The 26,959-nt window shown below is 43.2% G+C and overlaps 1 protein-coding gene and 1 pseudogene across 2 annotated transcripts in view; one reads left to right on the top strand and one right to left on the bottom strand.

The window, feature by feature from the left end:
* The window catches only part of LOC101962249 (speedy protein E4A-like), a 58,208-nt pseudogene extending 32,021 nt beyond the window's left edge, over nucleotides 1-26,187 (bottom strand). Inside the window, exon 1 of the transcript XR_013426800.1 lies at nucleotides 25,874-26,187. The product of XR_013426800.1 is annotated as a speedy protein E4A-like (transcript). The remainder of the gene's footprint in view (nucleotides 1-25,873) is intronic.
* Nucleotides 7,470-12,403, top strand: LOC144367439 (speedy protein E4A-like). The gene is made up of 4 exons (XM_078023612.1): nucleotides 7,470-8,528; nucleotides 9,116-9,201; nucleotides 9,955-10,123; nucleotides 11,519-12,403. The coding sequence occupies exons 1-4, from the start codon at nucleotides 8,460-8,462 to the stop codon at nucleotides 11,576-11,578; spliced, it is 384 nt and encodes a 127-aa protein (XP_077879738.1). The 5' UTR covers nucleotides 7,470-8,459; the 3' UTR covers nucleotides 11,579-12,403.
* Nucleotides 26,188-26,959: the final 772 nt, after the last annotated feature.

Raw genomic sequence — 26,959 nt, 5'->3', positions numbered from 1 at the left:
TGATAAACCATGTATAGAATAACTGCCTCTAATCCAGAAGGGTTTTTAGAAGAAAATTAAAATGTAGCGCTGGGGCTGTAGCTCAGTGGCAGAGCTCTTGCTTGCCTAGCATGTGTGAGGCACAGATCCTCAACACCACATTAAAAAAAAAAATAACATAACATAAAGGCATTTGTCCATCTTCACTACCAAAAGAATTTTTTTAAGTATTAAAATGTAGAATAAGATGAACAAACACACTGATAGGGACATGCTCTAAAGATAGGACAAAAATGGAGCCCACATAGCCCAGCAGGTTTTTGTTAGAGAATGTCTGTAAGCTGTTGGGCAAGTCAAGGAGCCTTTCTGTGACTTGCTTTCCTTGTTTGACCTTAGAGACCCACAGTTGTAGGCCCTAAGTAGTTGGTGATTGTTCTCAACCACTCCAGACTCAGCACCTGCCACTGGACACCTGGATGGATAGGTCGCACCTCTGAGCCCCCTGCAGGACTTCCTTGAGCCAACAGCACACCTGCACTCAGCATCTGATGCAGGTGCATCACATATTGTGGGAGCATAGGTCCTTGGCCAGGAGGTGGAATGGAGACCAACATGGAATGAACCAGCTGGGAACCAAGATAGGGTTCCATATCAGGGTGAGAAATGGAAAAGAAAACCAGGCTCTGCAAAATGAGGGTTTCCAGCTGTATGCTCTCATCTGTGAGGGAGTGGACAGGGGCCGAATTGGGAAAAAACTAGAGAGCAGGTGAATTTGGGGGCACCAGCAGCAGACCCATGCTTTATCTCCAGTTGTCACTTATTGCTGTACGACTGGGACAACTTTCTGAGCACCGTTTCCTTGTCTAACAAAAGAGGGGACTAAGTGTGAAATCAAGCTCCATCTCTCTCCCAGAATCCCCTCCAGACAAGGTTTACCAGTTAGGATGACAAAGGAGTGAGATTTACAAGGACCAGGTCCATGATCACAGAGCAAGAAAAGAGGGTGAATTTGTGACTGACCGACAATGAATGCACAATGGCTGTATATTTACATCTGTACATCAGCACATCCAGCACTTCATTCCTTCTTTAACTGATAATATTCCTTCATAGGGATAAAACCCATTTTGTTTGCCCATTCATCTACTGAGAGACATTGGAGTGGTTTTCCCTCTTTGGCTATGGTAAATCATGCAGCTGTGAGCATGTGTGTATGGATCCTTGTTGGGGTACTTGATTTCAGTTCTTTGGGAATATACACTGAATGGAATTGCTGGTTCATACGGGGAGTCTGTGTTTACTTGGTCAAGGAGCCAACAAACTGTTTTCCACCATTTTCCACTCGAACCAGTGATGTGAAGGGAGTTACAGGTTCTCCACATCTTTGCTGGGCTATGTGGGCTCGATTTTTGTCCTGTCTTTAGAGCATGTCCTTATCAGTGTGCTTGTTCATCTTATTCTACATTTTAATACTTAAAAAAATTCTTTTGGTAGTGAAGATGGACAAAAATGCATTGATTTTATTTTATTGATTTTGGTATCTTCCATCTCTTTTGTCTTAGCCATCATAAATGGGATGTGCTTTCTCAAGGTGATTTGGGTTTGCGTCAACTTTGTCTCCCCCTTGCAGGGAAGTTGTCCACTCTGTCATACCAAATCAATTCTTGACTGTTTTTGCATTAACTTTGATTAACTTTTTCATTTTTCTAACATATAATCCATTTTCCAAACAAGCTGGTAAATATTCCCTTTTATTCGCAGGCTTGGACTCTATCTTGTAACATAATGTACATCCCTATGTACAGTTCTGTTGTTAAGATATGAATGGACGGCACTTTCTTATGTTTCTCTTTTTTTTTTTTTGGTCTAATTAGTTATGGACGGCACTTTCTTATGTTTCTCTTTTTTTTTGGTCTAATTAGTTATGCTTGAAAGCAGAATGCATTTTGATTCATGGTACACAAATGGAGCACAACTTTTCATTTCTCTGGTTGTACACTATGTAGAGTCCCACCATATGTGCAATCACATATGTACCTGGAGTAATGATGTTCATCACATTCCACCATCTTTTCTGCCTCCAAACCCTTCTTCCCTCCCTCCTCTTTGCCCAATCAAAGATCCTCTATTCTCCCTATGCCTCCCTACCATCATTAGCATCCACTTATCAGAGAGAACATTCAGCCTTTGTTTTTTGGAGATTGGACTACTTCACTTAACATGATGTTCTCCAACTTCATCCATTTTTAAAAATATTTATTTTTTAGTTGTAGTTGGACACAATATCTTTATTTAATTTATTTATATGTGGTGCTGAGGATCAAACCCAGGGCCTCCCATGTGCAAGAAGAGTGCTCTACCCCGGAGCCACAACCTCAGCCCTCCAACTCCATCCATTTACCTGCAAATGCCATATTTTTATTCTCTTTTATTGCTGAATAATATCTATTATATATATATATGTATCACAGTTTCTTTATATATTAATCTGTTGAAGGGAATCTAGGTTGGTTCCCCACAGTTTAGCTATTGTGAATTGAGCTGCTATGAACATTGATGTGGCTGTGTCACTATAGTGTGCTGATTTTAAGTCCTTTGGGTATAGACCGAGGAATGGGATAGTTGAGTCAAATGGTGGTTCCATTCCAAGTTTTCTTAGGAATCTCCATACTGCTTTCCATAGTGGTTGCACCAATTTGCAGTGCCACCAGCAATGTATGAATGTACTTTTTCCCCCACATGTATGTGTTCCTACGTCCCTTCGGGGTCAATGGTCACTCGGCTACCTTGTGTGTGGGGGGAGTAGAGACGTGGAATCAACACACAGACTCCAGGAGCTGGTGAGAGAACTGGCTGGAGACCCGGTCGTCCAGTAGCTCAGTTTATTTTTGGAATGCACACAACTGTTATAGGGTTTGAGTGGGGTGTGCCTGTCAATCATACATAAGCAAGACAACATCCATAAGCCAATCATTTTCTGCCTAATGTAACCACACTGTGTGGAAACTCTAAATATTGCTGTTGTGGCAGAAAGCAATCTGGAAGGGTCTTTGGCCCTTACTGAGTCAGGGGTTTCATGCCCTGAAGCCCTCCTGTCAGGCCTGAACGAATGTGGATGTTTCAAGCATTTCTGAGCTGCTCTTGGCTCCTAGCTGCGGCTGAAAGTTATTCCAACCCCACGTCCTTGCCAACACTTATTATTGCTTGTATTCTTTATAATTGCCATTCTGACTGGAGTGAGATGAAATCCTACATTAGTTTTGATTTGCATTTCTCTAATTACTAGAGATGTTGAACATTTTTCCATATATTTGTTGATTGATTGTATATCTTCTTCTGAGAAGTGTTTGGTCAACTCCTTAGCCCATTTATTGATTGGGTTGTTTATTTTTTTGGTGTTAAGTTTTTTGAGTTCTTTATATATTCTTGGAAATCAGTGCTCTACCTGATGTGCATGTAGTAAAGATGTTCTCCCCCTCAGTGGGCTTTCTCTTCACATTACTGATTGTTTCCCTTGCTGAGAAGAAGCTTTTTAATTTGAATTATCCCATTTATTAATTCTGGATTTCATTTCTTACACTTTAGGAGTTTGGTTAAGGAAGTCAGGACCTAATCTGACATGATGAAGATCTGGGCCTACTTTTCTTCTATTATGTGAAGGTCTCTGGTCTGATTCCTAGGTCCTTGATCTACTTGGTTGAGTTTTGTGCATGGAGTGAGATAGTGGTTTAATTTCATTTTGCTGCATATGGATTTCCAGTTTTCCCAGCACCATTTGTGGAAGAGGCTGTCTTTTCTCCAATGTATGTTTTTGGTGCCTTTGTCTAGTATGAGATCACTGTATTTATGTGGGTTTATCTCTGTGTCTTCTATTCTGTACCATGGGTCTACATGTCTATTTTGGTGCCAATACCATGCCAATTTTGTTACTATAACTCTGTAGTATAGTTTAAGGCCTGGTATTGTGATGCCCCCTTCTTCACTCGGGCACTTTTATGATTGTTTAATGGCACTTAGTTTTATTTGTTTCTCTTACCTACAGTTGTCTCATAGTTTCTATTCATGCCTCTACATTTTGCTGTTAGTATTTATATTTCAGATAATTTTCATATACTTTGCCAAATTCTCTCCAAAGGAATCCACTGATAAAATCATAAGACTGTAGTTTGTATCTCTTGAGCAAAACTAATATTTGTCTAAGTGATCTCAAAAAGATTTGTAAAGTGGATGTAAGCTTTTGAACTTCAGTTAGCCAGCTTCCTAAGCCTGGATTCTAAATTTGATTGGACTTGCCTCATGTGGGAAATGGACATATTTTCCTTAGGTTTAAGTAAAAATCAAACAATGGAGAATTAGATTGGTTGGAATCTATTATCTCTGCAGAATGTTGTCTGATTGCTGTGTAGTCACCTACTTTTCCTAGCTATAGCAGCCTTACCGCTGTCAAAGAGCAGCAGCAGATTTAAGACTACCACTCCACTTATATGCTTTGTAAAGAAGAAATCAAGAAAAATGACATGTCACTTAGTAGACTTAAAAGTATTTTCACACCTGGAAAACTCATCCTGAACAAGAGACACAGCACACATGCACGGTTGCAGACATGAAGTCCCAGCAGCTCACCCCACTAAGAGTACAATGTGAAAACAGAACTATTTCTAACATACCTCATTTTGTCCACTAGCATCATAAAATACTGGTTTGCATATATTTGCACACAATAACAGATATCTTCTAGCCCTTCTCAGTGAGATAATTTGGGCTGATTGATAGGTAACACTTGAAAAATAAAGCAATTCTAAATCCAAAAATCTTTCATTAATTTCCAATAATGATTTAAAATCAGAATGTGCTAGGGACAGTGGTTTGGATCTGCAGTGACCCCTAAGGCCCATGTATTGGAGGCTTGGTCGCCAGCTTGTAGTGCTACTGGGAGGTGATGAAATCTTTAGAAGGTGGGATCTAGTGTTAGGAGGTGGTCAAGTCAATGAGGGTGTGCCCTTGAGGAGGGGTTGGAACATGGGCCCCTTCCTGTTTCTCTCTTTCCTTCTTGACTGCCATGAGGTCAACAGACCTCCTATGCTTTATGTTCTAACCATGAGATTCTGGGCACCCACAGGCCTTCAGCAACAGGACAAGCAACCCGAGACTGAAACCTCTGGGATCATGAGCCAAAATAAACCTTTCCTCCTTCTAAGTGGATTATTTCAGTATTTTGCCACAAAAGACTGACCAATACATTAGGTTATGCCATGGAAACATCTCAGACATCTCAGTGACTTCAAACGAGAAAGGTATTGTCCTGCACACTGTATGTCCTCAGTGGATGTGCAGGCAGCCTGTCATTGGGTCCTGGAGGCACACAGGCTGGTGAAATGGCCGCCATCTCCAAGCTAGGTAGTGGTTACACCAGAGAGAAAAGAGGGCTTTCTGTGCGTTTCATATTAGAAACACTATGTACTAAAGCTAAGAAAGATGTTCTTGACTCTATAGCTGGGAAATATAGACTGCTGGAGCACAGAGAGGGGAGGAGAATACTTGGTGGAGAGTTTGGGATTTCCCCCTATATGCTAGCCCATGCCTTTTATATATACAATCATGTCAGTCCTTGAATTTCCCTTGAATTTACCATGATCTAAAACATTAACCCAGGGGCTGGGGTTGTGGCTCAGCGGTAGAGCGCTTGCCTCGCACGTGCGGGGCCCTGGGTTGGATCTTCAGCACCACATACAAAAATAAACAAGTGAGGCTGGGGATGTGGCTCAAGCGGTAGCGCGCTCGCCTGGCATGCGTACGGCCCGGGTTCGATCCTCAGCACCACATACAAAGATGTTGTGTCCACCGAGAACTAAAATAAATCAATAAATAAATTCTCTCTCTCTCTCTCTCTCTCTCTCTCTCTCTCTCTCTCTCTCTCTCCCTCCCTCTCCTCTCTCTAAAAAAATAAATAAACAAGTGAAATAAGGGTGTTGTGTCCAACTACAACTAAAAAATAAATATTAAATAAATAAATAAATAAATAAAATATTAACACAGACTTGAATAAAACTGTCATCATTTTGTAAATAACCACATCGATCATCAGGCCATGTAGTCTGATACCGTGTGCCCTATCCATGGAAATATTACTTACCCAGTACTTTTTTTTGGGGGGGGGGCAGGGATGGAATCCAGGGGCACTTGGCCCCTGAGCCACATTCCCATCCCTTTTTTTGAGATGATCCACGGACTCCCAGAAAGTGTTGACACTCTGCAAAGACTGTGAACATGCATAGAATTTTCTATGATTTTATGTCTTCATAAGGACTCTTTGAGTCAAGGATACCTAAATGCAGTGTGTGTATTCCCAGGGCAGATTTCAGAAAACAGTGGCCAATGGCACTTAGCAGATTAGATTTGCTAAACTGAGTGTTTCCTTTTAGGGTTTTCAAGTGATAATTCAGTGTGCATGGGTTCTTTTGTACATACTGAGCTCCTTCTTGGGAGGTCATGTGATTTCTGCCCTCCCCCTTCTTCCTTGCCATACTCCTTAATCTCCCACTGCACTGAACTCTGAAATGGAAATGCCCAGAGGTTGGGTATCTAACATGTGTTGACAATGGAGAGAAGAACCCATGTCTAGACAGAAGTGAAAAAGGGGTCAGAGACCCGTAGGGTAGTTTGGCAAAGTGGACAGAGTTTGGATCAGTAGCAGCAGAGACCCTCTCCTCTAGAACTCTAGGACAGGTGCACACACCAGTCTGACAGTTGCAGGTGTTTTCCTTCAAACTAGTTGCCAGGTTGGAATAAGCGATGACATCAGAGGCTTCCAACCTTCCTGATTGGAAGGGACAGACTCTGTGGACCACTGGCAGGGCAGTGGGCAACAGTTTGTCCTCAGAACTGTTCCTCACCTGATTTCTCCTGTTTGGAGAAGAGCGAACAGACTCCTATTCAACCAAATTCTGGAAGAAGACTTTGCCTTAGTAAGAATTAGGTTTTGTAGAAAGAAGACAGAGTATGGGAGAACTTATGGCGGATCAAGAAATCTCCCAGTCTGGGCAATCGCCTTCCCAGCCGAGCACCTCAGAATCCCACCTGGAGGTGGTGGTAGATGATGAGGTCCCAAGTCCATCAGGTGAGGGAGCTAGAGTGAGAACTGATTTGACATGATGACTGGTGAGGAGGAAGGAAGGGGTAGAGAAGCCAGGAAAGGTAGACCAAGGAGCCCACTTTTGAAGTTTGAAGTTCCTTGCCATGGGACAAGGTAGTCCACATGGATGGAAATCTGTAGAAAAAGGAGTTGGGTTAGAAGATGAGATCTAAGTTCAGGAAGTGGGTAGAGGGGATGTAAAAAGGGTCACTCCACCCATGAGAGAAAGTGTCCATAATGAGGAAGAGTTTTGAGGAACAGGGAGATGGGACAATGATACGGAGAATCCGGGGCACATGTTTATCAGCAAAGGGGAGAGGCTGAACAGTAGCTCAGAAGGCAACAGTTGAAGGTCTGGGGTGTGGGAGGTGAACTGGGATCAGAGGATGAAAGGATGAGTTCCAAATTCAGGAGCTTGACTCTGCTTCCTTTACTCAGCTCTGTGGGTAAAACCCTGCCTCCCATGTCGGAAGAGCGAGTGGACCTCAGAATCTGAGGGAGACTCGGAGGATGATTTCCCAGGGATTTTTGATTCTGCACTCTGGGTAGAATCTGGACTCCTGCCTGAGACCACTGGCATAAAGAGAAAGAGAGAGTCCTCCACTGAATCTGAGCATGAGCTGGAGGATCTGGAAAGTGGGCTAAATCACCCCTGGGATGTGGAGTCACTGTGTGACCACAAAATAAAACTCAAAAAACAGCGCATGGACTTGGTGCAACCAGAACACCATGAGGTTTTCAACCGGCTTCTAGGTAGGGAGACACCCAGGTAGCGCCCTCCAATCCTTTCTTTACACAAAGAAGGAACTTACAGCCTCTGCACTTTTCCATAGAGCCCTGCTATCCCTGAGATCCCCATTCCTGGAGGACTCTGTGAAACTCTTAGATGATGGATGATTACATTACACCTGAAAAATGACCCTGCTTGGGATCACAGAGCTTGGTTTCAATTGTCCTCACTGATTGCAGACATTGTGGCTGTAATACATTTCATCCTCCCTGAGAGGTGGTTAACAGGACCATGTTCATGCTGTTGTAACTATCTAATGAGAAATGACTTAATAACTCTGGTTGTAACGTGGTGTATTTTGGGGGGATGATGGGCCCCCACAGTTTACTAGAAGCTCTTACTCATACACATACTTTTCTGTTACACAAACCCTCACTCAGTTGTTTCCCTGGTGGGGGGTCTCAGGTCTAAGCCACTTTCCCAGGAATGTTCCTGATCTCTTCCTAGCCACCTCTATTGGGCAACAATCCCACACCTTCTCCAAGGGAGGTCCTGTTCTCCTCTCTGCCCTCTATCTCCCATTGAAGCCTCTTCTGGTTCCTAACTAACATCACTGTTATGCTCACAGAGGATCCTGTTGTCAAAAGATTCCTGGCCTGGGACAAGAACCTGAGGGTGTCTGACAAGGTGAGGTTGTTCTCCACTGGGCAGTGTTACTGATCCAGCACAGCCTGGATGAGGAGGGATTTCTGGCCCATGGTCCTTCCCTCTGCCTCCACGTAGAGCCAACAAAATGTGCCAAGTCCTGGCTCCTTTGTGGCTTGTCACATCTCCCTTCAGGACCTAGCAGTTTCCTGCAGAGAGGACAGGTGGACCTTGCTTCTTCTTGGGGTGCTTTGGGCTTCAAGCCCAAGTCCACAGTCTTGCATGGCTACCCCCTTTTGCTTATTGTCACCTGAGGTTCTGGGCTCCTCTCCTCTTTGCACTTCTTGGGACGCCCCATTCTCCAGCTTACCCAAGACCCTCCTCACCCAGCTCACCTACATGCCTTTCCTCAAAAGATCCCATTAGAGCTGATCCTACAGTACACACTAAGCCTCCTCTTCCCCCGACTGCTCCAACTGTCACAGGTCCTTCCCCAAACCAGCAGGTCTCCTTACTTGGCGACCTTCTCTCAGGGGCACTCTTCACCCCAGACTCCCATTCCTCTGTCCCCTCTTTCCTCCTCTTCCAGGATGTGACCTCTCTCTGTGTTTTTCCTCTCGCTCCATCAGTACCTCCTGGCTATGGTCATAGCTTATTTTAGCCGAGCTGGCCTCTTCTCCTGGCAGTACCGACGAATCCACTTCTTTCTGGCCCTGTGAGTATTTGGTCTCCTTCATCAATCAGGACTCACTACCTGGGAGGGTAGGAGGGGAGCAGAGGGGCACTAACCTTTCTTTTACTTTTAGCCTCTTTGTCCTGTTTGCTCCGTGTACACGAGATCACAGCACTGCAGTATAGTTTGTTTTTCTTTTCCACACTTCCCTAGTCAAAGCAAACACACATGCTCCCCAAAGGCCAGTTGTTAAAGAGTCAAGGAAACCAAGGAAACCCAAAGCCCACCTGAGTGGAGTGGAGGAAAGCATGGGCACCTCCTGTCCCTGGCAGAGAGACTGGAGGTGCAGCCACATCTGACTGCTCTTCCTTCCTGTATCTATACCAACATTGCTCTGTTTTCTGCCTCTGGATTTCCAAGACAGATGCCCAATTCCCAGCCTGGCACAGGTCCAGTGTAGGGTGGTCCCCTCTGGTTCTTCATACAGGAGTCTTCTCACATTTGTGGCTCTTTCTACACACCCCCTGAAAATCCTTCCAAGACGGGTCCAACCACCCCTTAGGCCTCTGCCACAACTGTGTTGCTCAGTGCTTTCTAGAAAAAGATTGGAGTCCTTCAGAAGGTGTGTGTCTGGCAGAGTCCTCTGGACCAAGGTGTGGTCCTCCGTAACAATTAATAGGGCTGGTGCAGTCTTGTCTGAAGATGGTCCTCTGGGAGTCCATTTTGGGAAGCTGACTCCAAGGGGAGGTCCTTCTTGGTTGTGCCTCTAAAGAGCAACCTGGTTTCTTTCCCCAGCTACCTGGCCAATGACATGGAGGAGGACAACCAGGCTCCTAAACAAGGCATCTTTCATTTCCTCTACGGGACGAGCTATGCCCAGCGTCCCCTGTTCCACAAACTGCGCTATCAGTTCATCTGCTCCATGGGCTGGAACACTCGGGTTTCCAGGGAGGAGTGTGAGGAGGTGGGTGGTGCTGTGTTTGCTTGTGGGGGGAGAGGGATGGGCTGACTGGAGAGACAGGAAGGTGGGTGGCTGCAGGTGGGCTCTGGGGAGGAGAAAGCTGTGGAGGTTATGCACGGAGGGAAGGACTTCCCAGCCACTCTTCAGTTTTGTTTTTTTGGTTAGTGAACCAAAACGTGTATCTCAATTTACTGTATAACATTTAACAAAAACTTCGTGAATTATGTATATCTTATTTACCAGATATACATAAGTGATTCAATAAAAGAAAGTCCCAATTCAAGAAAATGAATTTCATATCTGAAGAAAAAGTAAAGTATATTAAAAATGTAAAGCCAAGTCCAATTTCTATGCAATAAGGGAAGTATAGTTTTAAGCAGATTTAAGTGACTTTTTTTAGTATAAATTCCAGCAGATTTAAGAGATTTTTAGACATATATCTTTGGTCTTTAATATATATGTATGTATAGATACATCTAACAATTATAAATTATGATTTATTTTAAAGGAAGTGGATAAATGAGATGAAAGGAATCTTTATACCAGATTAAAATTATTCACAAAGTGTAACATTTTATGGTGAAATATTTTTTTTCATTTGTAGAATATTTGGACAATTAATTAATACTTTGGAGCTAAGTAGAATTACTTTAATTATTTGTCTCAAACTCTGGGATGAGCTCTTTTGTTTTAAACAAAAACCATCCAAAACTATGTATATGCCAGGCTTATAATTATGTAGAAACTGTACTAGGGTTTCAATGGTTAAAGATGCATCTAACCATGTAACTAAGTTGTTTTGATGGACCCAAGCAGAAACATCACTAACATTAAACCATTATTCTACTCCAATCAGAGACAATGACAAAGCTTGTCTCTTAATAAATACAACTTTTAAAATTTTATTAGATGGGACACGCAAAGGATTGTATCTGCCAAAGCATTTACAAAATTTTCTACACAGCTAGCATAATTTACTTATCTAATATAAAATAGGAACGTTTATTCAATTTGTATTTGAAAGAAAGCTGAAAATATGATGTCCCATGCCTTATATTATATATAATATGTCCTCATAAGTATCGTCCCTGTTAGTAATAGCTGACATAATGTTGTGATATCCATATATGGCTACTTCATTTGTCACCAGGCTAAATAAATCTAATCATTACACCTCGCTATGTCACCTCCTTTGTAGCTGACAGAACTTAGTTAATAGAATCAAGCCTCTCAACATTGTAGTTTCAGATATTTGTAGGCTGTTGAATCACGGTGACTAGAAAGTCCAAATCAAGGTGAAGTAATTTTAAGGAATGGGAAAATAAATTAACCATAACTTCAAAACCCTCAATATCCTATAAAGTCATCAGCTTTGGTGGGGGCTCTTTTCCTTTCCAGATTCAAGCTTATGATCCGGAGCTCTGGGTGTGGGGCCGAGATCGCGCCCTCCTTGCCTAGAAGTCCTGGAACTGTGGAGGCCTGAGGGGAGGGACAAAACTCTGCATCCCTGGCTTGATGACAGACAGAGTCAGTGATTGTCTATTCAGGATGCTCGAGGACCTAACTTCTTGATCCAGTCCTGTCCACCTCCACCCACAGCCACCCTCTGCAGATGGTGAAACAGCCTGAATCTCCAAGTCAGCTTCATGGTCTCAAACCCCAACCACACAGATGACCCCCTAGAGGTGTGCTGGGTGCTCTGAGGCTACTCAGCCAGACCTGAGAGAGAACAGTTTATCACACAGGATGTGTAAAAATCCTTAACCCACAGCAATTGGGCCCCATTCAGCTTTGATGAATGGTTGATATTGGTCTAAAGTTAATATCCTTTAGCCATGAATCTCTCTCTCCTCCTGTAAATTCTGTTTTTACCTCTCCTTTTAATTCATCTTGGGTCACTTATCCCTTAAGGATACCAAGCGTGGAGATGATTTTTTTATAGGATTGTCACAATTTTAGTAAATACAAGAAATGTTATTTATTTTGAACTATGTTTATTTTAAAGATAGATATTGTTTGGAAAATTGTTTTTCCTTATTAGTTTTATGATGAGTGTTATAGTAGGTTTATGTTCATAAACATTTCTTTGGAATTTTTAATCTTTTATCTATTTTATCTACTACTTTTATATCTCAGTGCTATTACCCCATAGTCTTATAAATATAAAGATTTTATTTGATGTTCCATCATCATAATTGTGAAAATTGAGCTGCTGTTATTTAACTTGCCTTGACATGTTTTTCTGTCATTTTAAAGTATGTATTGTAGGAGACCACATGTGCTATGTGCATTTGTTTTGTGCTATGTGGTTTGGAAGAGCGTAGCACAGTGCATTGTGTGGAAACTGAATAAAGTTGAAAATCTTCTTACATTAATGATTTATATGATCATGTCATTCTGCATTGTTTGGTTTTTGTCAAATGATACCGTTGTTTAACAGGGTTGTTGTTAATTGACCAAATTTCTTACCTGTGGAGGAAAACAATTAATTTTCATCTTGGAAAACAACAGAGAAGGTTGCAGAACTTTCTAACTAGAGACTGGAAGCAGGAAGCACAGGGAGGACATCGAGAGAGACAACACAGGAAGAGTGAAAGAAAATTCTAGGAGAGCTGTATAACAATCTTAAATGCAAAATCAAGGAGATGCCTTCCTGGTAATGGTCCAAGGATAGGGACACACAGGGAATGGTAGACTTTGATACTGGAGTCACAATGGGAATCTTTTCCAGAACCTGTTTCTAGTTTTACATAACAGAGGGAAATCCAAAGGATCTTGTTGAAATAGAAACTTGTGAAGGGAAATGAAGGTACTAGAGCAAGTTGTGAGAAGAATGAGATGATAGGAAGAGCTCCAGCTGGTAAATAGATAGGCACAGAGAGGAAAGGGCTAACAGTGTGGGCACAGAATGACTGCAGACAAGCATCTTGGGAGATGGGAGCTTCATAGAATATAGGAGCAGCTATGGAAAGAAGCAGATGAAGCAAAGTATCAGCAAGAAGAAAAACAAAGCTAAAGACAGGTTGCAACAGGGCTGGGGATATAGCTCAGTTGGTAGAGTGCTTGCCTTGCATACACAAGGCCCTGGGTTCAATCCCCAGCACCATTAGAGAGAGAGAGAGAGAGAGAGAGAGAGGTGGCAACAGAGTTAGTGATGAGATGTGATGTGGGGTTAGAGAGGCAAGTGGAGATGATGTGAAGAGGCTGGGAAGTGCCAACATGGAATGAGCTTAAGGCTGGTTGAATGTGTTAAAAGAGGAATGGTGGCTGGGTGAGTGGAGCAACTGAAGAGGTAAAATTCCATGAAGGAAGAAGTCATTAAAGACAGAGACTGTGCAATGCAATTCTGACGCTTATCAATTGTATGGAGCATAGGTTGAGGGCCCCCTCTATGCTGCCCTGTCTTCAGAAACCAGCTGTAAGCTCTGGGATTCCCAGACCACTCGCACTTCTAATCAATGGTGCATAACTGGGGATTCCCATGATCCTATTTTGTATAACTCTCTATAACATCTCACTGAGGTTAGGAGAGCATAAATCCTACATTTATTGTTTTGTCTTGTCAAAAGGGACACAAATTGGCACCAGCTAAAAGAGGCACATGGCTGGAGATGAGCTTCCCAGGTTGGTCGTATACATCCAATGACCTACTGTATAATTCTCTATAGTATATCACTGAGGTTAGGAGAGCACAATCCTATAATTACTGATTTGTCATGTAAAAAAAGGACACAAATTGGGACCAGCTAACAGAAAAGGCACATGGCTGGAGGTCTAGGAGGGTCTGAATGAAAGCTGTCATGTCCTCAGGATGCAGCATCTTCACAGGATATGGATGTACATGACCTACCTGGGAAGCTGACCTTGGTTTCAGTGTCCTGAGTTCTTACAGGAATTTCACTAAGCATTTGGTAGGAGTGGGATGAGCAGAGCAATAAATCAGACTCAGGTCCTGCCCTGTGGGTACTTACTATAGAGTGGGGGTGAGTGTCCAGGAAAGAAGACAAGGGAAGGGGTGTAGATAGAGACTGGGGAAATCATGACATCAACCACACAGCGTGGGGGTGGCACCAGACAGCGTCAGGGTCTCCAGACTGGTTTTGTGTTCCTGATCACTCTACCACGCGGCCTGCGCAACGGTTTCATTAATGAGGTTCTAGGCATAAAGTTAGTTAGAAGAGATCGAAATAAAACACACAGACTCAGTTACCTTATTTCTATTGCTAGGTCCGAGACGGCTCACCTCTCTGGTTCCCTCCTCTAACCGCCCAGCAGGGCAGCGAGGATTACTCAGGGCTAGCAGGAGAGAGAGAGAGTGAACACGCCTGGAGTAGCCTTTTATTGGGGAACAAGAGATTCAGGGGAGAATTCCATCCAATGAAGGTTGAGGGGGGGCTGCACTCCAAGGTCAGGGTCAGTGATTGGCTCCCCGGGGTCAGTGGTCAGGCACACCCCTACACCGATGGGCTCTCTCATCAGGAAAGGGACGGGAAAGCTTCGACACAGCCAAAGCGCCTCAGACCCTTAACGGGAGTCACCCAATCACGTGTCAGAATGGCTTCCCACATATCACTGTGTGAGAGGTGCGCTTCAGAAGTCACTGCCAGGAAACTCTCTTGATGAAAGGCCTGTCTTGGGTAATGCTGGGCAGGCAGGCACCGGACTCCAACTTTTGGGCCTGCCTAAGTCAGCCTTCCTATTCTCACTGTAAGACCGATTTCCTGGCCACACCAGAAGTCAGCATGCAGAGCTCACCGGAAATCCATGTTCCAGGGCTCAAGGCAGGTACCAAGGCAAGTACTAGGACTCTATTTCCCAATTGATAAAGACCTACAGACTCATTGAATGGATGAAATTTCCTAATGTAAATACTATCCTATAGTCTTATCATGTGTTCATATTGGGGGATATTGCATGAATGGTACATTGTGTGTACCATTCTCACAAGTTTCCTTAAACCTATAGGTATTTTAAAATAAAAAAGCAAAATATTCCGACCAAGCATTTATTTTGACTGAAATTCCAAATCCTGAAGAGCGTTGTTTAATTCCCATTTATGCATCTTTGGGAAAGACTGGTCTTATCTATGGCAGATCGGTGGATTCCTAGCGGTAGGGGCTGGGTTGTTCCTTTCTGAAAATGTCGCAGGAATATCTCTATCGTTATTTTGGCAATAATAAATGTTAAATTTCCCCCCAATTATCAAAACATTGACATAAATGAATGCTTTGGTTGTAAATATTAAAGATAATGAGTTGACGTTAAAAATAAAATGAAAATTACATTTCCTGATTTGGGAACACTGAGCTAGAGCTTGTCAGGTAGCAGTGACAGGTAAGCTGTCTTTCATTCATTCCCCCTTCTCCCTTTTAGTACTACCAACCCTATTTTATTTTTCCAGCTTTCCAGTTGGTGTGGTGTATGGTTAGTTTAGGCAAGAGATACAGGAGAACAGAGAATCTGAACAATCATAGGAAAGAACCTGAGAGTTTGGGATTAGCTGAAGAGACAGTGTCCTTGGGTGGCCTTCTGGACTCTTGTGTCATTCCCGTTGCATCTCAATTGCTGCCCCTGGTTTTCTTCCTTCCTCTTAAACTATCCCGACCCGCTCCCTCAGTAAAGCCCATGGGTTATAGTACAACTGTGTGGGTAGCCATAACTGTCTGGGATCCTACGTGTCTTCTGATGTCCTGTGGCATCATTTTCTCTTCATATAAAATTGTGGTTTCCTAATTCTTTGCTCTTTTAATTTTCTCATTTGATCCACTTTGTATAAGTTATTATAACATCAAACTCTTGATTCCTTTGCCTTCTTGCTTTTCTGTTTTAATCATTCTTAACATGGTTTTGAATTTCCCCACATTCTCTTTCTCTAAGAAAGCCAGCTGTTCCTGTGACCCGCAACTACAGCTGTCCTCTCCCCAGCTCTGCTCAGCCTCCACATGCAGCTCTGTATGTTCTTTGGTTCCAGAAGCCTGGGCGCTCCGAGTCTGCCATATTCTTGTCTCAATTGCTCCTGACCATCCATCTCTGAGTCACATTCCTCCTGTCATCACAATGCATTTCCAAAGCGACTCTCTTGATGCCGGGTTTCTTTCTTTTATTATTATTATTATTAGTTGTTCAAAACATTACAAAGATCTTGACATATCATATTTCATACATTTGATTCAAGCAGATTATGAACTCCCATTTTTACCCCATATACGTATTGCAGATTCACATCGGTTACACATCTGCTTTTTACATACTGCCATACTAGTGTCTGTTGTATTCTGCTGCCTTTCCTATCCTCTACTATCCCCCCTCCCCTCCCCTCCCATCTTCTCTCTCTACCCCATCTACTGTAATTCATTTCTCTCTCTTGTTTTTTTCCCCTTTCCCCTCACTTCCCTCCCCGCTCTCGTCCCTGTTTAATGGTGATCTTTCCCTCCCCGCTCTCGTCCCTGTTTAATGGTGATCTTCTCATTCTCTTCCCCCCTATTCTGTTCTTAGTGCTCTCCTTATATCAAAGATGACATTTGGCATTTGTTTTTTAGGGATTGGCTAGCTTCACTTAGCATAATCTGTTCTAGTGCCATCCATTTCCCTGCAAATTCCATGATTTTGTCATTTTTTAGTGCAGAGTAATACTCCATTGTGTACAAATGCCACATTTTTTTTATCCATTTATCTATTGAAGGGCATCTAGGTTGGTTCCACAGTCTAGCTATTGTGAATTGTGCTGCTATGAACATCGTTGTAGCAGCATCCCTATGGTATGCTCTTTTAAGGTCTTTAGGGAATAGTCCAAGAAGGGGAATAGCTGGGTCAAATGGTGGTTCCATTCCCAGCTTTCCAAGGAATCTCCATACTGCTTTCCAAATTGGCTGCACCACAAGAGTTAACAACAAGAATCAACAAATGGGACGTACTTAAACTAAAAAGTTTTTTCTCAGCAAGAGAAATAATAAGAGAGGTAAATAGGGAGCCTACATCCTGGGAACAAATTTTTAATCCACACACTTCAGATAGAGCCCTAATAACCAGAATATACAAAGAACTCAAAAAATTAGACAATAAGATAACAAATAACCCAATCAATAAATGGGCCAAGGACCTGAATAGACACTTCTCAGAGGAGGACATACAATCAATCAATAAGTACATGAAGAAATGCTCACCATCGCTAGCAGTCAGAGAAATGCAAATCAAAACTACCCTAAGATACCATCTCACTCCAGTAAGATTGGCAGCCATTAGGAAGTCAAACAAAAATAAGTGCTGGAGAGGATGCGGGGAAAAGGGCACTCTTGTTCATTGCTGGTGGGACTGCAAATTGGTGCAGCCAATTTGGAAAGCAGTATGGAGATTTCTTGGAAAGCTGGGAATGGAACCACCATTTGACCCAGCTATTCCCCTTCTCGGTCTATTCCCTAAAGACTTAAAAAGAGCATGCTACAGGGACACTGCTAAATCGATGTTCATAGCAGCACAATTCACGATAGCAAGATTGTGGAACCAACCTAGATGCCCTTCAATAGATGAATGGATAAAAAAAATGTGGCATTTATACACAATGGAGTATTACTCTGCATTAAGAAACGACAAAATCATAGAATTTGGAGGGAAATGGATGGCATTAGAGCAGATTATGCTAAGTGAAGCTAGTCAATCGTTAAAAAACAAATACCAAATGACCCCTTTGATATAAGGGGAGTAAACAAGGACAGGGTAGGGACGAAGAGCTTGAGAAGAAGATTTACATTAAACAGGGATGAGAGGTGGGAGGGAAAGGGAGTGAGAATGATATATAAGAGGAAAGGAGGGGTAAGACAAGATAATACAAATGGAAGAAATGATTTATAGTAGAAGGGGTAGAGAGAGAAAAGGGAGGGGAGGGGAGGGGAGGGGGGATAGTAGAGAATAGGACTGACAGCAGAATACATCAGACACTAGAAAAGCAATATGTCAATCAATGGAAGGGTAACTGATGTGATACAGCAATCTGTATACGGGGTAAAGTTGGGAGTTCATAACCCACTTGAATCAAACTGTGAAAGATGATGTATTAAGAACTGTGTAATGTTTTGAACGACCAACAATAAAAAAAAAAGAAAGACTTTAGAGCCCAACTGTGGAAGCAATCCAAAGCCAGTCAATGGATGAATGGATGAATGGACAAAAGATGGAGTCTATCCTCAAATTCAACTATTAGCCCTAAAAAGGAAATGCTGACACATTTCCACCAATATAGGAGCTTAAGATCAGTGCACAAATCAGCCAGACATAGGGACAAATACTCTTGAGTTCACACTATGCAAGACAGACGAGGCACCAAGAATTGTTAAATTCATAGAAAGTAGAATGATGGTCGGCAGGAGCTGTGGGAAGAGAAGTAGGGAGTTTGTGTTTCAAGGCTGCAAAACCTTGTAGGGGTGATTAAAAAAAAAAAGCTCTAGAGATAGGAATGTGGTAGTGACTGCACAAGGAAAACCAACAGTCACGCTTCACATGACAAAATTTTAGCCAATGATGGACCAATACATCACATATATGAAAGGGCTCCATCACATGATATTCCAGAGTGGTGTCACAGCCATAGGTGTAAGCACACTGTATGCACAATGATGAAATCAACTAAACACATCTGGGAAAAAAACCTCCGTCACAAGAGATACATGGTTGTACTTAATGCTGCTGAATTCTACACTTCACAATGGTCACATGTTTTGTTTTGAATATATATTTATTCACAAATTTTGGTGAGAGAGAGACAAAGCATGACTCAGTTACAAAGGTAGAAAGCAGAGGCCTAAGATAGGAGGTTGGTGAGCAACTCACCAGTTCCTTCAGGTACCAGGAGAAAACAATGTCTGGAATTACAGAACTTTCCTGTTGCTGTTGTTGTTGTTGCTGTTTTGTATATGTGACATTTTTCTTTAAGGTACATAGTGGTAGTGAAATATGTGTGTCACGACCCATGCTGGGAATCCCAAATTTGCTAAGCAAGTGAGATTAATTGGAATTGAGAGGCAGACTTTTAGTTGACATATAAACTCCCCAAATTATAGACACCATGTGAAGAGTGTGTGAGCACATGCAGTTTTGTATTATAGATCCTCAAAATGTCTCCCAAACTCAAGGATGGCTTAGGATGTGTCCTCAGGACAGATTCCTGAAGACAGTAAAGGCCAGTGACATTTAGCAGAATAGCTTTGAAAACCACGGGTTTTCATTTTTCAGCTGACAATTCAATGTACCTGGTCTTTTGTGTATATTTATTATCTTCCTCTTGAGAGGACTTATCATTTCTATTCTCCCTAAGTTTCCTTGATATTCTTCTCCCTCTTGGCCAGACTGAGCTCTGAAATGGTAATGTGCAGAGAGGAAGGGACAGACTCCAGGAGCCCTTGGCACTCATGGGACCAGTTTCTCCTCAGGACTGATCACTGCTGATTTCTCCCCTATCTGGAGAGGCGCATGTTCAACCAGATTGCAGAAGGGTTTGCACAGATCAGAGTCTAGGTTTTGTGGAAGAGAAGCAAGTTTGGGAGAACTCACGACCACTTGTCAACTGTCTGCTAAACCTGAGGACCCAGAATTCCCAGCCTAGCACCTCAGGGTACTGCCTGGAGGTAGTGGTGGATGACAAAGTTACAGGACCATCCGATGAAGGAGCTGGAGCGAGAACAGATTTGAGACTGTGACTGGCATGGAAGAAAGGATAGAGAAGTCAGGAAAGGTGGACTAAGGAAGCCCAGTTTTGAAGGAGGACAGGACAGGATGTGGGTCAAAGAAGTCCACGTGGAAGGTCAATCTGCGGAGAGAGGAACTGGGTTTGGAGATATGATCCAAACAGAGGAAAGGGATAGAGGGGATGTAAGCAGGGCCACTCCCCCCAAAAGAGAAAGTTTGTATAATGAGGATAAATTTTTAAAAACGGGGAGATGGGACCATGGAAAGGCGAATCAGGGGCAGATGGTTATCTGCAAAGGTAAAATGGCTGAGGAGAAAGGAAGAGTTGACTGGTTTAGGTTTTCTGGTGGTGGACTGGGCTTAGTGGTGAAAGGCTGAATTCTGAACAGCACCTTTACTTGGGTTTCTTTACTCAGCCTCACCTGCCGCCTCAGTCATCCTGCCAGAAGAAGCAAATGGGTGACCCCTGGATTCAAAGAAGATGAATAGATCTGCCAGAGTTTTCTGACTTGACCCAGAGTGTAGAACCCAGGATTCAGACTGTCTTCTGTCCAGAAAAGAAAAGAGGTGTCGTCTTCAGATTCAGAAGTGGAGGTGGAAATTGTCAGGGTTTTGACTTGACCTGGAAGGTAGGACTCCCAGCCTTCATACTGTCCTCTGTCCAAAAGAGGAAAGAGGAGTCATCATCTGATTCTGAGGAGGAGGTGGAAGTGGAGTTGTCAGTTTTGTGACTCCACTGACGTGGTAGATCCCAGTCTTCAGAACCAGTCCTCTAACATGAAGTGGAAATAGAAGCAGTCATCAGATCCAGAGAAGCTGGAAGTGGATCTGTCCAAGTTTTCTGACTCCATACAGAGGGTAGAACTTGGGCTTCAACTTCAGTGCTCTGGCCAGAAGAAGAGGAAGTGGTCATCAGATTCTGAGGAGGATCTAGAGGATCTGGACCTTGAGCCTAAGCACCTCTGGGTTGTGGAGACACTGTGGGCTGAAGACGAAGCTGAAGAGACAGCGTGTGTACTCAGTGCTACAGAGCACCGTGAGGTCTTCACCAGGCTGGTAGGCAGGGAGACCTCAGTTAGTTCCTTCCAGTGCTTTTTACACTAAACAGGAGCAGGCGTATGGGGAGACAGTTGGGGGTTAGGGTAGGGATCAGGCACCGGGGCTCCTGGGTCATGATGCTGATGTGTTAGTGATGTCTGTGTCATGGTTAATTCTGATGAAGTAACTGGCAGGGACCACAGTGTGAATTAACTCCAGAGTGCTATTTTCTAGCTGTGCTCTGCTCTACCAGCAGAATCACCTCAAGTCCTTGCTATGAAGCAGAATTCTGGGCCTGACCTTGGGTGTATGAAATGATTTTTGGAGTAGGGGGTCAATAAAGTCTGAGGATCAGAACCAAAAATGAGAGCTGGGGTTGTGGCTCAGTGACAGAGCACTCGCCTGGCATTTGTGAGGTACTGGGTTTGATCCTCAGCACCACATAAAAATAAAATAAACATACTGTGTCCATCTACAACTAAAAAAAAATGGAACTGAAAATGATGGTTCAGGGTTTCAAGAATAAAGGTTGAGAAAAAATTGGGATTCTAAATTGGTCTAAGCTCTAGTTAGAACTTACTCACCTTCATGTCTGAGAATTGCATCCATGAAGTCAAACAACCTCTCCTCTTTCTTCCAGATCATTGGATGAGGAATTTGGTGCATTTTCAGCAGGATATCTCAGGGGACACTGAGAGAGTCATGAGGAAGAGGGGCTTCTTGGACAGATAATCCAGGATCACCCAGAGCCACATAGTTACTGTATCATGCTCATGGGAGCTGGGGGTACACGAGTCCATGAAGGAATGATGAGAAACCAGGGTTTTTTCTCGTTCCATTCATTCCTCAGACATCCCTAAATTTTAGTGTCCTGAATTCAGCTTTTCCCCTGTGGTATTGATATCAAGGTCCTTTTTTTATATATATTTAGGTGCCAAGGTATTGGACCATTTGAAGGTGTCATATAGTGACTAAGAATGAAATGGAATTACTTTCAAAACATTTGAACCAGAGGACTACCGTAGATAATTTTACTACATGTCATGAATTTCATTGGTTTATTTTGAACAAGATGGCCATAAAATTATTACTGTCTTTTAATAGTCTTGAGACAGTTGTTAATTTTGAAAACATGCTGTTCCTAATAAATTTTCTAATGGGTGTTAAGAGTTTTTTAATAGGTACATAGATATTTTCACTTTTAAGAGGTTTTCATCTTTTCGGCTATCATACTTACGTATCTACTATGTTTCCAGATCAGTGGTAATACCCCAAATTCTGAATAATATAAATGTTAATGTTTAGTCCTCATTATTGAGTTGTGAACATTGAGCTGCCATTCTTTAATGTGCCTTGACCCTTGACACATCTGTCATTTTAAGTTTTTTTTTAAGAGAGAGAGAGAGAGAGAATTTTAATATTTATTTATTTTAGTTTTCGGCAGACACAACATCTTTGTTTGTATGTGGTGTTGAGGATCAAACCCGGGCCGCACCCACGCCAGGGGAGAGCACTGCCGTTTGAGTCACATCCCCAGCCCCAAGAAAGAAAATTCTAAGGGAACTGTGTAAAAATCCTAAATCTGAAATCAAGGAGAAGTGTCTCGCAGGAGGATGCCTTCCTGGTAATGGTCCAAGGAGGGGGACACACAGGGGAAGATAGAGTTTGTTAGTTGAGTCATTATTAGAGTCTTTTCCACAACCTCTAATTCCAGTTTTACATAACAGAAGGTTGTGAGGAAATAGAAACACACGAAGGAAAATGAAGGGAATGGAGCAGGTTCTAAGAAAAATGAGGTGAGAGGAAGAACTAACGCTCTAAACAGATAGGCACGGAGAGGAAAGAGATACTAGTGCAGTCACAACAACTGTAGAAAGACATCTTGGGAGATGGGAGCACCAGGGAATGTGGGAGCAGTTGGGGAAAGAAGCAGGTGAAGCAACGTATCATCCAGAAGTAAAACAAAGCTAAAGAGAGGTGGCAACAGAGCCAGCGATGAGATGTGAATGGGTTAGAGAGAGAGAACAATGCTGCGGGGCTTGTAAGGATGACATTTGGAGCTTAAAACTAGATGGATACATCAAAGAGGGGGATGGTGGTTGAGGGAGTGGAGCAATTGAAGAGGGAAAAGTTGCCTGAAGAGAGAAGCCACTGAAAACAGGCACTGTTGTTGGGTGTGGTGACGCAAGCTTGTAATCACAGTGGTTTGGAAGTCTGAGGCAGTGGAATTGGAAGTTCAAGGACAGCGTCAGCAACTTACTGAGTCCTTGTCTCAAAAAAATAAAGAGGGCTAGGGGTATGACTCAGTGGCAGAGCACCTCTGGGTTCAGTCTCTAATAAGAACAACCAGCAACAACAATAAACCAGATGGACACTATGCAAAGCAATTCTGATGCCGATAAACTGCACTGAGGTGAAGTGCTACAGATTGAGGCCACAGGCCTCACTATACTGCCCACACTTCAGACACTAGCTGCAACCTCTGGGTTTCCAAGACCACTCATGCCATCCCAGAACTGTCCTTAAGTCCAGGCTGACATGTCCCAGATCTCAAGTTCAGCATGCCTGAAATCCAATTGCTATCACTCTGCAGTATTGACCACATCACCAAAGTAATAAGCAAGCCAGGTGACACATGTTCTACTTATAGATTTCATTTCAGGAAAGTCCACAGCCTGCTACAAGAGGTATCAGCAATAGCATGACTTGGTTGTTCCCAATTTCCAGCAGGCAACCCTGAATTTCTTTTCTCCACATTAACACATTCCAGGAAAGGAGAAACACTGTCCTGAGAAGGGACAGCTAGCTCACCTGGAAACTGATTTTTAGTGTGCATCTTCTGAATTCACAAAAACTCCCACCAGCACTATAACTGCTTCCTTTTAGTATCATCACCTCTACAATAAGATGATGATGGTCCCAATCACATACTGTACCATCAGCAGGAAGCAGGAGCTCCGTGGAAAGCACTTAACACAGTTTTGTGAATACCACACTTATCAGTGGTGTCTATTCCTAGCTTATCACTTTCTAAATTAGTACAGCAAATAAAACACAAGTAAGTCAAAGATTTTCCTTCTCCCTGGGCTCATCTCCAATCTTATTCCTCCCATCAAAACAAAACAATCATCTTTTGGCCTTAACTCCCTCCACATCTACTGACTAATTCTTCTTTTCCCATTGGGTCAACATTTGTTTAAAAATTTGTACACAGATGAAATCCAATTCTTTCACTCTCTTTTAAACCTCTCCAGATCCAGCTAAACAAATCCTCAAGGAGTCCCAGGACTGAATCCCATGGCCAGTTCTGTCCTTGGGCTTGACTATGAACAGTTGATACAGTTCCTCCTCCAACCCCCAGATCTTTTCATTTCCTTAGCTCCTGAAACTTCATGCCTCTGGTCCTCATTCTGGCCTCACTACCAGCCCCACCCAGTCTTACCTTCTGTAGCACTTTGCACATGGAAGAGTCCTGGGCTCACCCCCTTACCCAACACAGCTTTCCATGCTGACTTCCAGTGCAGGCTGTCCACTGAAGTTCCAACACAAGCCCTGCCCTCTTGCTATCTCTGCTTTACCTCATGCTAACAGCGCCGATTCAAAATGGCTAAAACCCAATTCTGGCTTTTTCTTAAATTTGATTTTTCACCATCTCCCACTCCCAGTTTAATTATAACCTAGTTTTCTTGGTCACTCAGGGAGCCTCTGAAGAGCTTTCCACATGGGGGCAGCATGATCAAATTATGGTTTTAGGAGAAATACTCAAGGCAGACAATGCACTTGAGCCAGTGAAGGAAAGAAGTAGTAGAGAAAGGGAGTTTCTACAGGAGTCCAAAGAAACAAAATCAACCCCCAAAACTGTAAAAACGGTAACAAGGAGAGAGTAAGGGGAAAGGATAACTTTGAATATAACACCAGCAAACTTTAGCAACTGCCTGTGACAACAGCAAATGGAGGAGCTTAGAAGGATCCCACTTTTCTGGACAGGCTCATAGGCTGCCTCAATGAACAAATAGGGGCAAGAGCAGAAGGCATAGACAGACCAACAAAAACAATTTGGGATCTATTGTATTTATTAGCTTGAGGTGTCCTCTGGACATACCTCAGGGAGAGGCTCAGTAGCTGGCTGGACAAAGGCATCTGATCCCCATGGAGGATTGACATAGACTTGGGGTTAAAGCACAGGACAGTGAGATCAAACAGGAATAAGGAGAGACATGAGCTAAAGGCAGAAGAACTCCTCAGATTTACAAAGAGGACAACAAGACAAATGGGGGACAGAAAATGACAAGGGAGACTGCAGAGTGTCTAAGACAATGATGGGCAATTAGCCCTGGGTGTGCATGTTAGAAATACTCAGTGTACATTAGGTCACGGGCAACCTTCACCAGAACAGGATGAGGGAAGTGGCAGGCACAGAATGGAGACCGTGGGAGGCAGGATAAGATGGGAATGGGAAATGAGGACACCTCTGCCAGGGATTTCTACTGCACTGTCTGCTGTGCAACCCAGATCAACCAGCAGAAAAACTGCTTAGACTCACTTAAGGGAGAGGCCATTCCTCCAGCTAACCCAGGCCTTATCCTTGCACAGAGCAACAAAACCAATGTTTTAGTCACCACAAAGATCATGGGTGCTGAGTCCTTCCTGGGCATTATGCTGTCTACCCAGAGGACAGACAAGTTAAGGTATCGGTGGCAGTGGCTTGTTGGTTGTTATTTAGGAAGGCTATTCCTAATCACATCAAAGAAATATTTAAAATCCAAAAGAAAGGAACATTTCCACTTACGGTCAATGTAAGTCAAGGAATGTATAATATTAATAATTACTTGCTCTGAATGCCAAAAAATAGGAGACACACATGTACTCTGGTTTTAGGGATGCTTTAAGGATCACGCTGTCTACACACATGAACAGGACAAAGTCATTGGTTGTTGATCACTATACTGTTTTGAACATATTTTAGACTATTTATTTGCCTCCTAAGGAATATTGTAAGCAAAAGTAGAGAATAAACACATGAATAGAAAAACTCACCAGGGATTTACTCATTCTCTGCTGCTCTTGGAAAACATGGAAGATGTGGAAGCAGGTGCAGACCTGGGGATTGAAAATGCAAGCAGTGTGGTTATGAGTCATCTGGCCTGCCGTGGCAGGGATCTACTGCATTAAAACCTACCCAGAAACTTCCCAGGACACCTCCTGGGAGGCTGTCCCATTAGGTCTTCCCCACCCACATGTTTGTAGCGGTGAACAAGTGGGTGTGAGTCTCATGGTGAATGAACTTCAAATCCAAATGAAAACATCTGCCATCATTTAAATGTCAGCTAAAAAAGGAATTCTGCTCTACAGCACTCATCTGTTTTCTAATTATAGAAACTTTGGCTCTGGTGAAAGGAGTATTTTTTAAAATATTTCTTTTAGCTGTAGATAGACAAAATGCTTTTATTTTGTTTATTTATTTTTATGTGGTGCTGAGGCTCCGAACCCAGTGCCTCATACTTAGGAGGCAAGCAGCTCTGCCACTGAGCCACAGTCCCAGCCAGAAAGGGGTATTTTATTAAGAAACTTACTGTGACTTAAATGTAATACAGGGGAAGGCATACTGGCCCACAAACCAACCAGAGACCTTGGAGAACCACTCCCATCTGAGACCCAACGTCTTCCTCCATCAAAGGAGGCAGAAAGAGACTTTTCCTTCACTAAGCTGCATGACTCTGCAAGGACAGGCCTCAGCGGGAGTCAGTCAAAAGAACTGAGGTGCAGAGGGAGGCTGTCCCACACTGGGAGACACTGGAGCTCCCGAGGAAGAAGGGAGAAGGAGCAAGAATGGAGGAGAGAGGCAGAAGTCTCATGGAGGACAGGAGGACAGTGTCCCCTCCTCCCCAGCACACGGTGGCCTTACAGATGTACCCATGGAGCACCTAAGGCAGCGCAGCTCGTCCTGCCAGCAACCCGACCCCATCCTGAAGCCAGTAAACCCTGTCCTGCTTCACGCCATAACTTCCCGCCAAGGTTCCTGCACCCACTACCTGCACCCGCTGGGATTGCGCAGCTATGGCCCTTCAGGGGTCAGGGATGACAGGGGCGAAGGTTTCGTTGCTGCTCTGGACGGATCTGGGT

This window comes from Ictidomys tridecemlineatus, chromosome 10, assembly GCF_052094955.1.
Source record: "Ictidomys tridecemlineatus isolate mIctTri1 chromosome 10, mIctTri1.hap1, whole genome shotgun sequence".
In the NCBI taxonomy this organism is placed as follows: Eukaryota; Metazoa; Chordata; class Mammalia; order Rodentia; family Sciuridae; genus Ictidomys; species Ictidomys tridecemlineatus.
Note: the sequence above shows the minus strand (reverse complement) of the source record. Positions and strands in the feature narration are given on the sequence as shown.